General features: G+C 38.1%; 1 protein-coding gene across 1 annotated transcript in view; it reads right to left on the bottom strand.

The window, feature by feature from the left end:
• The window catches only part of AP3B1 (adaptor-related protein complex 3, beta 1 subunit), a 358,199-nt gene that overhangs the window by 125,247 nt on the left and 216,538 nt on the right, over positions 1–16,414 (bottom strand). Inside the window, exon 17 of the mRNA XM_006889841.1 lies at positions 15,214–15,390. Within this exon, the coding sequence (XP_006889903.1) occupies positions 15,214–15,390 (177 nt within the window). The remainder of the gene's footprint in view (positions 1–15,213; positions 15,391–16,414) is intronic.

Here is a 16,414-nt window from a genome sequence, read left to right on the forward strand (position 1 = left end):
ACTAAGAAATAATAAATCATTTACAACACTTTATAGACATTAGGAAAAATGAAAACAAACCCAAGTTAGGCAGCGCTACTGCCACTTTTAGAACAATAAGTCAAAGTACAGGAATGGTGTGGTAAACTCTTTTACAATAGTAATTGGTTAAGATAATTGATTTGGATAGAAAGAAACCTTCTTCTGGCAGCAAGGTATTTAAAAAGCATTAACCTAGTTATTAAAGTAGAATTATATAAAACAAAAGTGAAAATGTTAATAGAGCTATTGTGAACTTGGTTACCAACAACTGCATTTGCTAATTTATAGACTATGTTGGTGGAACTACAGACAAGAAAATTCTATGATTCATTTTTTAAAGGCAATTAGCAAAATATTCACTAAATGAAGAACACAACTAAAGATCAGCTTAAAAAAAGTGTGATATACTGGACTGTGTCATTAATTTACCGGGGAAAAAGAAAACACATTTAACCATTAGTTTTCTCAAAGGCAGAAGGAGCATATAGAATTAGGTTAATTCTAAAAGTACATATATAATTAGAATCCACTACTGAAATAAGTCAGATAAAGAAATGGCTTGCTCACTGTCTTATTTTTCTCATTGCCATAATGTGTATTTAACCTAAGAAACTAGAAGATTTTCTTTATACTTTATATCCTTAAAATTAATTTTTAGAAATATAACTTATTGCATATAGTAAGTTACTATTGAAAATGAGGGTAATTAAAATGGTATTATTAAAAAATAAGTATCTACTGTCAAATTTGCTTTAATATATAAATAGACTTTTAAATTAGATCAATGTACCATAAGCAGAGTAATTATCCTTAGAACATTCATGTATTTTTACTACTTCCTTGGATATATTCATCTTTAATACCAAGGTAATGACACTTCTCTGGACAAAATAATTTTTATACTTTATTTTATATATTCTCCCCCCCTCTTTTCTTTTTACATTATTTTTGTTGTGTACCATCGAGCTGGAACTGGCCCATAGCTGACCTTCTGGCAGGTTTTCAGAGGCAGTTAATCAGGGGGTGGAGACTGCCCATCCAGTATGTTCAATTAAAAACACTTCCTACAATCCTTTTTGGAGTCCTGCTGGCATAGTCTGTTGTCATCTATGTGTGTTACTAACCATAGTTCCTTTCCACCCATGGCTGTTGTTGTGTGCCTTCAAGCTGGAACTGACTCACAGCTGACCTCCCAGTAGGTTTTCAGAGACAATGAATCACACAGGAGGACACTGCTCATCTGCCTCCTGTGGGGCAGTGGGGAGATTCGAACCACACTGTTTTGAGATTGCAACACAGATGTTTACCACTATACCATCAGTAATTCTCCAGCAAGGAGGAGAGAAAAAGATGTGCAATCTCTTCCCATGCAATCTACAGTGTTGGAAACCTAATGGCGTGCCAGTTATCAGTTGGTTCCAATTCAACAGTAATTAACTGAGATGATCTTTACAAAATTACATTTTATGATTAATAATTATGAAACTGACATTTTAAACTTTTTCATTTACTCGTTGTTGTTGTTGTTACGTGCTGTCAAGTTGCCTGCAACTCACAGCAATACCATGGACAACATCCCTAAACCCTGCCCTATCCTTAGCCAGTCTCACTGATTCTGACAAATTTAATCTTGTCCCAGTTACTGTATCAATTCATCTCATCAGGGGTCGTCTTCTCCTGTGCTGTCCCCTCCACCTGAACTGCTCCTTCCTGGCCACATGCTCAAAGTATGTGAGATGGAGCTTCAAAATGCTTGCCTCCAAGGAGAAACTTCTTTTCACTCTCTCCAGGACAGACCTATTTGTTTTACTGGCAGTCTATGGTATGTTCAATACTCTTCTCTAGCACCACAATTCAAAGGCATCAGTTCTGTCATTCAGTCAATGTCCAGCTTTCAGATGCATAGGAAACAATTGTGAAGACCATGACCTGGATCAGGCACACCTTAGTCTTTAAACTGACATCATTGCTCCTTAGTACCCTACAGAGGTCTGACAGCAGATTTCCCCAATGCAATTCATCTTTTGATTCCCTGAATGCTGGTGGCAAGAGTGTTGATGGTGGAGCTGAGCAAGCTAAAATTGTTAACAATCTCTTCTCCATCTATACCAATTTACTCTATAGATGATTACATTTTTTTAATGTAGAAAACACTATCCATACAATATTAAGCAACCAAGTAAACTTGTGGAAAACTATGGTAAGCAAAGTCTACCTCAAATCTATTTTTTAATGTTGAAATTTATAAATATACTAAAATTTCTGAAAGAATCTGTGTAAGGTAGAAAACTATCAGAGAAGGAAAGTATATCTTCCACTAAGAGCAAAAGAAAAAGGCTCAGACTATAATCCTGTCAGTGTTAGGAAATAAGAAAATCTGGAAAAACAGGACAATGCCATATAGTCCTGGCACTCTCAAGACTGGCTGAAATTAAATCCCAAGTATTTAAAATTTCCCTTGCCACTCAGAGAATGTTTTTCAAATAACTTTTTTTATAAGGTAAAACTTGTCAAGTAATTATCTTTACATATATTTACATATATTTTTTAATATTTTACAAAATTTATTGTTGTCATGTGTCATCAAATTGACTACAACTCTTTGTTGACCCTATGAACAACTGATCTGAATCTTATCCTATCCTGTGCCATCTCTGATAAGGCTCAAGCGCACTGGTACAGTTACTGTGACAATTCATCTTGCTGAGAGTCTCTCTCTCTTTCTTTGGCCCTCTACCTTGTATTCTTTATGATGTATATTTTAAAGCACGCTGAACAAGTTCAGCCCTTTTGATTTTCTGACTCCAACTCATTGCACATTTCATTGTAATATTTTGCTTTGTCATCCCGTGCTGCCTTTTGAAATCTTCTATTCAATTCTTTATTATCTTGAATTCTTCCCTCTGCTTTGGCTTCTCTGTGCTCGTGCAATTTTCACAGTCTCTTCTGACATCCATTTTGGTCTTCTCTTACTCTTCTGTCTTTGCAGTAACCGTTTGCACTCTTCCTAGATGATACCCTTGCTATCCTCCCACAACTCCTCTGGTCTTTGCTCATTAGTGTTCAAGGCCTCAAACCTGTTCCTGAACTGGATCTGAAATTCTGGTGGGACAGACTCAAAGTCGTATTTTGGTTCCCATGGACTTGGTTTAATTTTCCTCTACTTAAGCTTGAATTTGCATATGAGTAGTTGGTGGTCTGTTCCACAATCAGCTCCTTGCCTAGTTTTCACAGCTGATAACTGAACTTCTCCAGCGGTTCTTTCTGCAGATGTAATCAATCTGATTCCTATGCACACCATCAGGTGAAATTCATGTATATAACCTGTGTTTATGTCTCTTAAAAAATGTATTTGCGATGAATACGTCATTGATCGTGCAAAATTCTATCATCCTCTCTCCAGCACCATTTCTGTCACCGAGTCCATGTTTTCCAACTACTGAATCTTCTTCTCTATTCCCATCTTTTGCATTCCAGTCACCTATTATTATCAATGCATCTTGACTGCATGTTCGATCTATCTCAGACTGTAAAAGTTGAAATGTTGCTTTGAAGAAAATAGCAAAAAATAAGTCCCCAAGAATAGATGGTATACCAATTGACATATTTCAGCTAACAGATACTGCCCTGGATGTGCTCACCAAGCTGTGCCAAGAAACCTGGAGAACAACCACTTGGCCAACTAACTGCAAGAGATCTATATCTGTTCCCATTCCAAAGAAAGGTGACCCAATAGAGTATGGAAACTATAGAACAATATCATTGATTTCACATGCAAGCAAGATTCTACTGAAGATTATACAAAAACGACTGGAACAGCACATCATCAGAGAACTGTCAGAAGTCCAGGCTAGATTTAGAAAGGGTCGTGGTAATACGGATATTGTAGTTGATGTTAGATGGATCTTAGCTGAAAGCAGAGAATACCAGAAGAATATCTATCTGTGTTTCACTGACTATGCAAAGGCGTTTGACTGTGTGGATCATAACAAACTGTGGCTGACTCTGAGAAGAATGGGAATCCCAGAACACTTGATCTTGTTAATGCAAAACTTATACTTGGACCAAGAGGCAGTTGTCAGAACAGAGCAAGGCAACACTGCATGGTTCAAAATTGGGAAGGGCATACGCCAGGGATGCATCCTATCTCCATACCGTTTCAACCTGTATGCAGAACAGATTATCTGGGAGGCTGGACTCTATGAGGAGAAATGTGGGGCCAAGATTGGTGGAAGATCTATCAACAATCTGCGTTATGCAGATGACACAACCCTGGTTGCTGAAACTGAGGAGGACCTGAAGAGCTTGCTGTAGAGGGTCAAGGATTGCAGCCTCCAATATGGATTGAGGTTCAATGTCAAGAAGACAAAGATTCGCACCACTGGACCACCTGGAAGCATCAGGATGGATGGTGAAGGGTTTGAGATTGTTCACGGCTTCAGTTTGCTTGGCTCCATAGTCAACACTCTTGGCACCAGCAGCCAGGAAATTAGAAGACGTACTGCCATGGGAAAGTCTGCTGTTAAGGACTTCTCCAAAGTACTGAAGAGCAATGGTGGCTCTTTGGAGACTAAGGTGCACCTGATACAGGCCATGGTCTTTGTTATCACTTGTTATGCATCAGAGAGTTGGACAATGACTAAGGAGGATAGAAGGAGCATTGACACCTTTGAGCTGAAGAAGAGTATTGAGAATACCATGGACTACTAGGAAAACAAACAGATTCATCCTGGAAAGGGTCAAACTGGGCTGCTCCTTGGAGGCAAGGATTCTAAGGCTCCGTCTGACATACTCTGGACATGTTGTAATGAGGGACAGGTCCTTGGAGAGGGACATCATGCTTGGGAGGGTGGAGGGACAGCGCAGAAGGGGAAGGCCCCCTATGAGGTGGATTGATTCAGTGATTGGGGTAATCGGGATAGGTGTGTCGGAGACAGTGTCATTGGCACAGGACAGAGCAGAGTTTAGGGCTGATGTACGTAGGGTTGCTATGAGTCGCAAGCGACTCGACGGCACATAACAACAATAACATGGGATGGTTCAAATTCAACAGCACACAACAACAAAAAAGTACTTCAATCCAAAACCAGATGCAACATTAAACATTATTTTTTAATACAATTTGTATGATTCTTAAGATTATTTAAGACAAGCAAACATAATAAAGAGTCTTCTCACTAAGAAGAATATTCAGTAGAATATGGCTATTCATTAAATTTCAATTGCAGGTTATTTTTTTCTGTTTAAAATTAAAGATTCACAGCCAGACTCAATAATTTACATTACAGGGTCGCTATATGTCGCTTGCGACTTGACGGCACTTAACAACAACTCCGCCACAGAAAAGATGAATTTGGAGAAATGTTATATAAAAAATTAAAGCATTATTTAAAAGAATATTCTAAAATAAAGAGATCAGTTTTACCTAAGTAAACTGTTCAAAAGTTGCTCACCAGTAGCTTTGTTTATAGGTCAATTCAAAATAAGGTGTTTTAAAACAGTCCTACAGTCAGCTTAGAGAATCTCCTAATTTAAGAAATAGGAAAAAAGTACCTAGGACTCAGCATTCAGTATAGAAAAGATTCATTCCATCTATTTATTACTGTTAAACGTTAAGATTAGGCAAGTATATTTAATAAATTAATAAAAGCAATACAGAATGTCACTTAAGAACTCAGGAGGCAAACTTAAGTAGCAATTTTGTTCCATCTAATCCAGTTCATTCTTTTATCATTAAACAAGATTCTTGCTGTGACTTAGAAGAAACTGGTAACAGTATTCACACTTTCGTGAACTAAAACTTCACTTTAAATTCTTCCATTACATGCTGTATTTACTTGTGTTTTCAATGTCAAACAAAACATCCATGAAATGATACTGATACCAATGCATGGAGTCCTATTAGTGAAATCATGTTAAAGGAACGGGGGAGAGAGAGGCAATTTCTCCAAAGACCTAAATCAGAGAATCACAAGACTGAATTTGTCTATAATTTCAGGACAGAACACAAAAGCATCAATATGATTTCTAAAATTTTCCACTGAGAATCAAAATTTTTAAAAGTCAAAGGAAATAGAAGTAGTTAGGATGCTAAATTAAGCCTTTTTTCACCCTAACAGAAAAGTAGAAACTAAGTAGAGTCTTGGCATATAAAAAAGCAATTAATATATATGAATTATGTTATTGTTAGGTGCTGTCAAATTGAGTATGATTCATAGTGACCCAAGGAACAAAAGATCAGAACCTTTAGACTTCTGTGACATCAATTTTGACTCACTTGAGCCCACTGCTGCAGTCACTTTGTCACTCCATCTCACTGATTCTCTCCTCGCATTGGCCTGCCCTCTAGTTTTCCAAGTATGATGCTCATCTGCATGGAAAAGCCTCTCTTCGTGACATATCCAAAATATGGGAGATGAAACTGTTATCCTTACCTCCAAGGAACATTCTGGTTGCACTTTCTCCAAGACATATCTGTTGTTTTGGCAATCCATGGGATATTCAGTACTCTTCTCCCAACATCACAGCTCAAAGGCATCAAATCTTCTATAATTCTTTTTAAAAAATTTTTTTATTGTTAATTTCAGTGAAAATTTACAGAGACTTTGGATTTCCATTCACTCACTGTTGCACCAAATGTTCTATAATTCTTATTCACTGTCCAGATCTCAGATGCACAGAAAGTTATTGAAAAGATCATGACCTGCATTAGGTGCACCTTAATCTTCAAACTGATATTTAGTTCCTCAGTAGTTTGGAGACATCCTTGACTATAAATTTTCCCAAGGAAACATGCCTCCTGATCTCCTGACTGCTAGTACTAAGGATATTGATGATGGATGCAAGTAAAATGAAGTTGTTGACAATTTCAATCATTTCTCCATCTATTATGATGCTGCCTACAGGTCCAGTGGTCAGAATCTTTGTTTTCTTAATGTTAAGACGTAATCCATATTGAAGATCTTTGATCTTCTGAAGCAAGCACATCAAGTTCCGCTCCCTTTCAACAAGCAAGTTTATTTATCTGCATAATGCAGATTGTTGATGATTCTTCCAATCCTGATGCCACATTCTTCTTCACATCTTCTTGATTGATGTGTTCAACATACAGATTAAATAGGTATGAAGGGAGGACACAACCCCACTGTATACTTTTCTTAATTTTAAGCCAAATGTTGTTCCTTTCCTCTCTTTGCAGAGCTTCTTGCTCTAGGTTTTGCATGAGCAAAATTAAGTGTTCTTGGTAGGATTTCCATTTTCTCAGTGTTAGCTGTAATTTGTTATGATCCAAAGTCAAATGCCTTTGCAGAGTCAATAAAAGTACCAATAGACATTGTTTGGGTGTTCACTGATTTCAGCCAGGATCCATCTGACATCAGCAATGATAACCCTGGTGTCCTGGCCTCTTCTAAACTCAGCCTGAACTTTTGGCAGGTCTCTATGGACTGTTCTAGCTATTTCTGAATGATCTTCAGCAAAATATATAGCTTGCATGCATTATTATTGAGGGTGTTGTTCTGTTTCACCATCCCTCCACTTTCCCAAGCATGGCATTCCTCACAAATGAAGTATTTCCTTGCTCTGTTCGCACAACAGACTTTGGTCTACGTATGTGTTGCTATGAGTCGCAGGTGACTCGGTGGCACATAACAACAACAACAACATGTGTTGCTTAAGCACAATTAAGTGTTCTAGTGCTTACATTCTTCTCATTGTTAGCCATAACTTGTTATGATTCACAGTCAAATGCCTTTGAATAGTCAAAAAAGCACCAAAAGACATTCCTCTAGTATTCTTTGCTTTTAGCCAAGATCCATCTGACATCAACAATGATAATTCTGGTGCTACAGCCTCTTCTATATCCAGCTTGAACTACTGGAAGTTTTCTGTCTTTATACTGTTCTACCAGTTTTTAAATGATCTTCAGCAGGATTTACCCTGTGTGTGTTATTAATGATTAATTATTAATTTTGAAACTGTATGGATAGATTATATAGGTTGTCTACAATCATGTAGTTGGGTAAGTAGTAAAATAAAATTTAAGCTAGGCACTTTAATTTAGAAACTACATTCTGTGATGTAGCCTCAAAGGAAACGATAAAATGTTAAGAATGTATTACATTCAAAAAGAGAAGACAATGACTTATTTTTTAGTTATAAGTGTTCAGTTCTAAAGTTCGATTAGATTCTTTTTATGTCTTGTACTTCCCTGTTGAGACTTCAACTTTTTATTTATTAAGTACCTATTTCTTTATATCACTATTAGTTATAATGGTGTGGTTGATGCTGTGTACCCTTGCATTAGAACCAACCAATAACTGACACTGTAGCAGGTTTTCAGAGGAAGTTAATTGCATGGGAGGAGATTGTCCATAGTGTCTTTAAAACTGCTAGCCTGTAAATATCAAGATCTATGTAACCTCATGGCTGGTTATTTTTTTTGTTTGTTTGTTTCCCTTGAAAATGAATCAATCTTTTCTGCTTTCCTTACACAGAGCAACTCTGGATTGCCTTAGACATTATGAATGACAAGTTTGCTAAACTCTGCCCTCTAACTCTTAAGTCTTAAAGGATTTCTAGATTTTCTTCTGGAGTTTCAGTCTCTGTGAGTAGTGTTAAATGTGGCTTGTCCTCAAGATAAATATTGCAAGATTCAAGTTTATAGTGACCCTATAGTACCTCAACAAGACGGATTGACAAAGACTGTGACAATGGGATTGAGCATATCAAAGACGATGAGGATAGTGCAACACAGGGCAAAGGATGATTTGTTGTTCATACTATAGCTGAAAGGTGACTTGCTGGCACTTAACAACAATCTTATTGAGAGGAGTTCTAGTAGTGCAGTGGTTAAAGTATATGGTTGTTAACGGGAAGTTGCCAGTGAAACAAACAATAGGTTCAAACCACTAACTCAGTAATTAGTAGCCAAAGCCATAATAATAGTAATATTCTAGATATTGTATTGACTTATCTGTCATCAAGGCGCCTACAACTCATATACAACAGCTGTGAACCTCACTCTATCCTAAACCAGTCTGTCTCCAACATACCTACCCTCATTACCCCAGTTTAAGTGTCAATCATCTTACCCAAGTTCTTCCTCTCTTGTGCTGTCCCTCGACCCTTCCAGTCATGATGTCCTTCACTAGAGACTGTCCATATGCTCAACGTATGTGAGATGGAGCTTCAAAATCTTTGCCTCCAGGGAATGCCCTGGTTTCACTCTCTCCAGGACAGACTGGTATATTCTTATAGAGGTCCATAGCATGTTCAATATTCATCTCTACCACTATAAATCAAAGGTATTGATTCTTCTTCTATTATCCTTAGTCACTGTCCAGATCTCTGATGTGTAGGAAATAACTGCAATACGTTTTTTCATTTCCTGGCTACTGGTGCCAGGAGAGTTGACCGTGGAGCCGAGCAAACTGAAGCTGTGAACAATCTCAATCTCTTCACCATCCATCCTGATGCTACCGACTGGTCCAGTGGTGAGAATTTTTGTCTTCTTGACATTGAGCCTCAGTCCATACTGAAGGCTGCAGTCCTTGACCCTCTGCAGTAAGTGCATGAGATGAGGTCCTCCTCAGTTTCAGCGAGCAGGGTTGTGTCATCTGCATAACGCAGATTGTTGACAGATCGTCCACCAATCCTAACACCACGCTTCTCCTCATAGAGCCCAGCCTCTCGGATAATCTGCTCTGCATGCAGGTTGAAAAGGTATGGAGATAGGACACATCCCTGACGCACACCCTTCCCAACTGTGAACCATGCAGTGTTGCCCTGCTCTGTTCTGACGACTGCCTCTTGGTCCAAGTATAGGTTTCACATTAGCACGATTAAATGTTCTGGGATTCCCATTCTTCTCAGAGTCAGCCACAGTTTGTTATGATCCACACAGTCAAATGCCTTTGCATAATCAATGGAACACAGATATACATTCCTCTGGTATTCCATGCTTTCAGCTAAGATCCATCTAACATCAGCTACAATATCCCTAGTACCACGACCTCTTCTAAACCCAGCCTGGACTTCTGGCAGTTCTCTGCTGATGTACTGTTCCAGTCGTTTTTGGATAATCTTCAGTAGAATATTGCTTGCATGTGAAATCAATGATATTGTTCTGTAGTTTCCACACTCAGTTGGGTCGCCCTTCTTTGGGATGGGAACAATATCAGCGATACTATCTGATAAATTCCACACTCTCGTCAAGCCACCCTTTTTTGGAATGGCAATAAATATTGATCTCTTCCAGTCATTTGGCCAGGCAGTTGTCCTCCAGATTTCTTGACACAATCTGGCGAGCACATCTAGGTCAGCATTTGTTAAAATATATCAACTGGTATTTCATCAACTTCTAGGGCCTTGGTTTTTGTGAATTCTTTTTGCGCAGCTTGAACTTCATCCTTCACTGCCAATGTCTCTTGATCACGTTTCATGAAATTCTTCTGTGCCAGCCAATTCTTTATAGTACAGCGACTCTGTGTACTTTTTCCATCTTCTTTTACTATCTCCTATCACATGCAAGAAAGATTCTGCTGATAAATATCCAAAAACGACTGGAGCATCAAGCAGGCTGGATTTAGAAGAGGTCGTGTTAGTAAGGGATTTTATAGCTAATTATTAGATGGCTCTTAGCAGAAAGCAGAGAATACCAGAGGAATGTCTATCTGTGCGTCATTGACTATGCAAAGGCTTTTGACTGTGTGGATCACAACAAGCGGTGGTTGACTCTGAGAAAAATGGGAATCCCAGAACATTTGATTGTGTTTATGCAAAACCTATACTTGGACTAAGAGGCAGTCATCAGAACAGAGCAAAGAGACACTGCATGGTTCAAAATTGGGAAGGGGGTCCACCAGGGGTGTATTCTGTCTCCATTCTTTTTCAATCAGTATGCAGAACAGATCATCCTGGACACTGGGCTGTATGAAGAGGAATGTGGCAGCAGGATTGATGGAAGATCAACAACCTGTTATGCAGATAACACAACCCTGCTTGCTGAAACTGAAGAGAACCTGAAGCACTTGCTGAAGAAGGTCAAGGACTGCAGCCTTCAATACGGATTGAAGCTCAACATCAAGAAAACAAAGATTCTCACCACTGGACAAATTAGCCAGTATTTACATCAATTTACAGCAATATAGATAGTGAAGAGATTGAGATAGTTAACAGTTTTAATTTGCTTCGCTCAATAGTCAATACTCTTGGTACCATCAGCCAGGAAATCAAGAGATTGCATTGCAAAAGTCAGCTGTCAGGGACCTCTCCAGAGTACTGAAGAGCAACATCAGGCTCGAGTCTAGTGTGAACCTGATCCGAGCCATAGTCTTCACAATTGCATGCTATACATCAGAGAGCTGGACAATGACTAGGAATGATAGAAAGAGAATTGATGCCTTTGAGCTGTGGTGCTGGAGAAGAGTGTTGAATATACCAAGAACTGCAAGGAGAACAAACACATTTGTCCTGGGAGGGTGAAGCCAGGCTGCTCCTGAAGCTTCATCTGACATACTTTGGGGATGCTGCAAGAAGGGACCAGTCCTTGAAGAGGGACATCATGCTTGGGAGGCTGGAGGGACAATGCAGGAGAGGAAGACCCTCTACGAAAAGGATTGATTCAGGATTGGGGTTGTGGGAGTAAGTGTGTTGGAGACAGTGAGGTTGGCACAGGATAGAGCAGGATTTAGAACTCTTGTACATAGGGTCACTATGAGTAGTACTCGACGATACATAACAAGAAGATCATTCAATATTCTGCCTATTGCATCTTTAAGTATTGCAACTCAAGGGTTGAATTTTTTCCTTCAGTTCCTTCAGGTTAAGCAATTTGAGCAAGTTCATCCCTTTTCATTCTTTTTTTTTTTTTTGGCCCTGACTCTACCTCAGTGCACATTTCATTATAATACTTTGCTTTGTCATCACGATCTGCCCTTTGAAATCTTCTGTTTGGCTCTTTAGCGTCCTGATTCCTTCCCTTTGCCTTGGATTCTCAGCAATGTAGTGCAATATTCAGAATCTCTTCTGACATTCATCTTGTTCATTTCTTCCTCCTTTGCCCTTGCAATGACTTTAGACATTCTTCATGGATGATATTCTTGATATTCCCCCAAAAGTAATCTGGTCTTTGTTCCTTAGTATTGAAGGCCTCAAACCTGTTCCTGAGATAATTTTTAAATTCCGGTTAGATAGACTCAAGGTGAGATTTTGGTCCTTGTGGTTTTGATTTCATTTTCTTTAGCTTTAGTTTCAACTTGCATATGAGTAATTGATGATCTGTTCCACAACCAGCACCTGGCCTAGTTTTCACAGCTGATGTTGAGCTTCTCCAGCAATTCTTTCAAAAGAAACAGCTAATCTGATTCCTATTTGTACCAAGTCCTTGTATATGGTCAGTGTTTATGTTTCTTAGAAAAAAATGTACTTGTAATAAATAAATCATTGATTATAAAAAATTCTATCATTCTATTTGCAGCCTCATTTCTGTCAACAAGTTCAGGTTTTCCAACTGATTCTTCTTCCCTGTTCTCAACTTTTATATTCCAGTCACCCATTATTATTAATGCATCTTTGGTTGCATGTTCAGTCAGTTTCCAATTGGAAAAGTTGGTAGAAATTATTTCCTCCTCTTTGGCTCTGATTGTTGGTGAGTATGTGATCGCAGAAAAAAATGTATTTAAAACAACTTTTTTCAATAAATGAGGAACTTAAATGCAAATTCAGGTTTTCTTTTCTTACTCAAGTTTCTAAAACTCATAGTTTAAAAGAATGTAGAAGACCTTTGAAAATTATTGACAGGTCCCTTCAAAGACAAGTATGTAAATGGAAAACTAAACTATGTAAATTCATTAAAAACTTTTAAATCATATGGTTATAAGTCTTACAAGCAAATCCGCAAAGCTAAATAAAAATACCTAGCATGTCACAATGTGAAGGATGCAGGTAGTACCTAAATAGGAAAAAAGATTTAAAAAGTCAGCGTGAAATTTCTGTAGTCTATTGGCAAGGCTCTCTGATGAGCCCTCTGGTGATCTAGTGGTTAAGAAGCTGCACTGCAATCCGAAATGTATGTGGTTCAAATCTACTAGTTGTTTCACAGAAGAAAGATGCACAATTTCTTCCCATGCAATTTAATGCCTCTGGCCAATTCTGACTCAAATGTACACAACAACACAAATTGGCAAAGGAAAGAGAAACACTGAGAAGCACAATTACAAAAAGAGAGACAGAGAGAAGAGAGGATGAATGCTAGAAAGATCTTAGACTGGAGTGGGGACAGTGAAAAGATAGGATGCAGAGAGCCAGGCAGAGAGAGTTTTAGAGAAGAAGGAGAACAAAGGCAGTGAACAAAAGGGAAAAACAAAAAAATCAGCAAGGCAGAGTAAGCATCAGAGAGAGAGGGAACATTAGAGAAATAAAGCATGAGGCTTAGCAGGAGGCCTAGCCACATAGGAGCAAGATTCATTTCTCAGTCTCATTCATCATGAAGTCTTCCTCTCATGAAGAATAGCAATTCAGATATTTAGAGAAGTCTCTATTTCAAACAGAGGCAAAAGTGATTACCTTTACCAACAGTTCCTCAAACACTCAACAAACTCAACAAACGCATAGTAAAAAATGCAAACCTAGAAAATTATATCATTATGTATATATTTTTAATAGTCTTCACCTGCAGACTATTGTCAGGTGCCACTGAGTCGAGCACGACTCATAGTGACCTTATGAACAAAAGATCTGAATCCTGTTCTATCTTGTACCATCCTCACAATTCCTGACACACAAGAGCCCATTGCAGCAGTTACCATGTCAATCCACCTGGTTGAGGGTCTTCCTTTCCTTCACTGACCCTCTACCCTTCCCAACATCATGTCCTTCTCCAAGGAATAGCCCCTCCTAGAACATGCCCAAAGTATGTGAGGCAAAGACTCATCATTCTTGCCTCCAGAGAGCACTACAGCTGCACCTTCTCCAAGACAGTTCTTTGGGACCTGCAGTTTAAAGGTTCATATTACTTTGTGATGGCTACAAATTGTTCCAGATTCTAACCTTGCCTATTATTTGAGAGTCAGCTCTAAACTTTTACAGAAAACATTGATCTTTATAATCAATTCTTTTAATCTCCTTATTCAAGTCCTTATTCCAGAGTTATCCCTTGTGAAACATTTTTTTTTTAAATTTTATTAATTCTAATGAACATTTACAGAGACTTTGGATTTCTATTCATTCATTGTTGCACTTTTCTCCCTGCCCAGACCTCCTGCCAGTTCACTCCTCTCTTTGAAAAGTAAAAAAAAATTCTTTCATTGGTATATAATCCCCTCACATCCCCCCTCCCCATGCCCCGAGTACACTCCACTATGCAACCTTACTTCTGGACTCTTGTGATAACCATAATACCCTCTCATATATCGCTTTTAAATTGTTCTCACCCTCATCTGTTTCAATGCAGTATACCTAAATTTATCCAGTTTTTCTCAATTTTACCCCAACCCTGATGTCGGTTTCATTCTACAACAGTGACACCATGCAGTATTTGTCTTTTTGTGACGGAGATATTTCACTCAGCATAATGTCCTCCGGGGTCACCCATTTTGAATAATATTGCATGAGTTCCTTGTTTTTCAATGCAGTGTAGTATTCCATTGTGTGAATATACCACAGCTTCTCTGTTGATGGGCACTTGGGTTGTTTCCAACTCCTTGCTATTGTGAACAAAGCCACGATAAAAATGGGTGTGCATATATCTGCTTGGATGTCGGTTATAGTCTCTTTAGGGTATATTCCCAGTAGTGGAATTGCTGGGTCAAATGGTATCTCTATTTGCAACTTTTTGAGAAGGCACCACACCATTTTCCACAGTTGTTGCACCATTGTGGAACATTTTTTGATCTCTCTCCCTCAACTCCAGAATTTCTGAACCTTATCCTCTGTTGTTCTACTATACCTTGACACTTCTCTTACAGCATTGATCACATACTATTTGATTTCTAAATCTGTTTTGCCCTCATGTAGATGAATAAATTCTCTCTCTGCACATCATCTAGCGTATAACCTGAAACAAGCAGTCAAGTAGTTAGTAATTAATTACTGAATGAATGGTATTGTGAGTGAACAGATCCGAAATGCTTGATCAAGGGAATATATATACCGGATGGCTTTTATCAGACAGATTAAGAGTTAGTGTCTTACCTGTTTAGAGTTGGTTAAATACAATTTTGCTCCCAAATTTACGATCTGCAATTTCACCAGGTCATCTTCACTAGTGAAGCTTTTAGCCATCTTTCTTAGAACATCAGGGGCAATTTTAGGAACTCTTTCACAGTTTTCTCCTATTAGCCAAAGAATACTTGCTCGAGCCACCGGAACCTAAAATTAGAAAAGTAAACTATATTTGTTTACAAGATAATTATTTTCTCTGTATTAAAACAGAAAATGTTTTACCAATTACAGAATCTTTACATCTCTTTTAAAGGATACCCAAGAAATACCCCTATAAAATAACTTCTACAGTTATAAATAAATAAATGGTAATTTCAGTAATAATGATTTCAGAGATAACAGGTCAGAAAAGATTCATAGAGCAAAATCATTAAGCTAGAATCTAGATTCTAATATTAAGGTGGAAAAACTTAGTCAAGTGGGCAAACATGGCCTTCCTTGGGTCAAACACAGAGGGTGTGCTCATCTTTTTTTTATATTTGATGATGATGCTGTGCTGATATAGAAGAGTCAAGAAACAGAGACTGCATCCAAAATGCTGAAAATATTTACTACATAGCAATTTACAGAAAAAGTTGGCTGATATCTGCTCTGGAACATTAGGTAATGATTAACTCCATAGTTTTGTGGGGGTTTTCTTGGTATGAACTCTTAGAGAAGATTACTGTGTGATCTGAGTTGACTGTGACTTACAGTGACCCTATGCAGCAGAAAACTGACCTTTAGGGCTGCAATCTTAATGGGAGCAGATCATTAAGTCATTTTTCCCCCATGGAACTGCTGGCAGATATAACTGGCCAATTTTTTGGTTAGGGGGGTATGCCTTAATGTACAGTGCAACCAGGACTCATATTTTTAAAAAAAAGTTGAATGACTCATTAAAAAAAAAAAGCATCTCAGAAGTCTCTGAAACAAGTGGTCTACAAATAACATTTTGAGAATTAATGGCTAATACAGAGAAAAAGAGAAGATTCACTAAAATCTTTATTACATATCTAACCTGCTGTATTTCTTAGCATATTATTTAAAATATCAAAATCCTAAAATCATCAGAATTTTCTTAAAGAATCCTGTTTTACCATTTCGTCATCAACAAAGACAAGAGCAAGGATTCTGAGGCTCCGTCTAACTTACTTTGGACATGTAGTGAGGAGAGACCGGTCCTTAGAGA

The sequence above is a fragment of the Elephantulus edwardii genome, unplaced genomic scaffold, assembly GCF_000299155.1.
Source record: "Elephantulus edwardii isolate Elephantulus edwardi_28Jun2011 unplaced genomic scaffold, EleEdw1.0 scaffold00082, whole genome shotgun sequence".
In the NCBI taxonomy this organism is placed as follows: domain Eukaryota; kingdom Metazoa; phylum Chordata; class Mammalia; order Macroscelidea; family Macroscelididae; genus Elephantulus; species Elephantulus edwardii.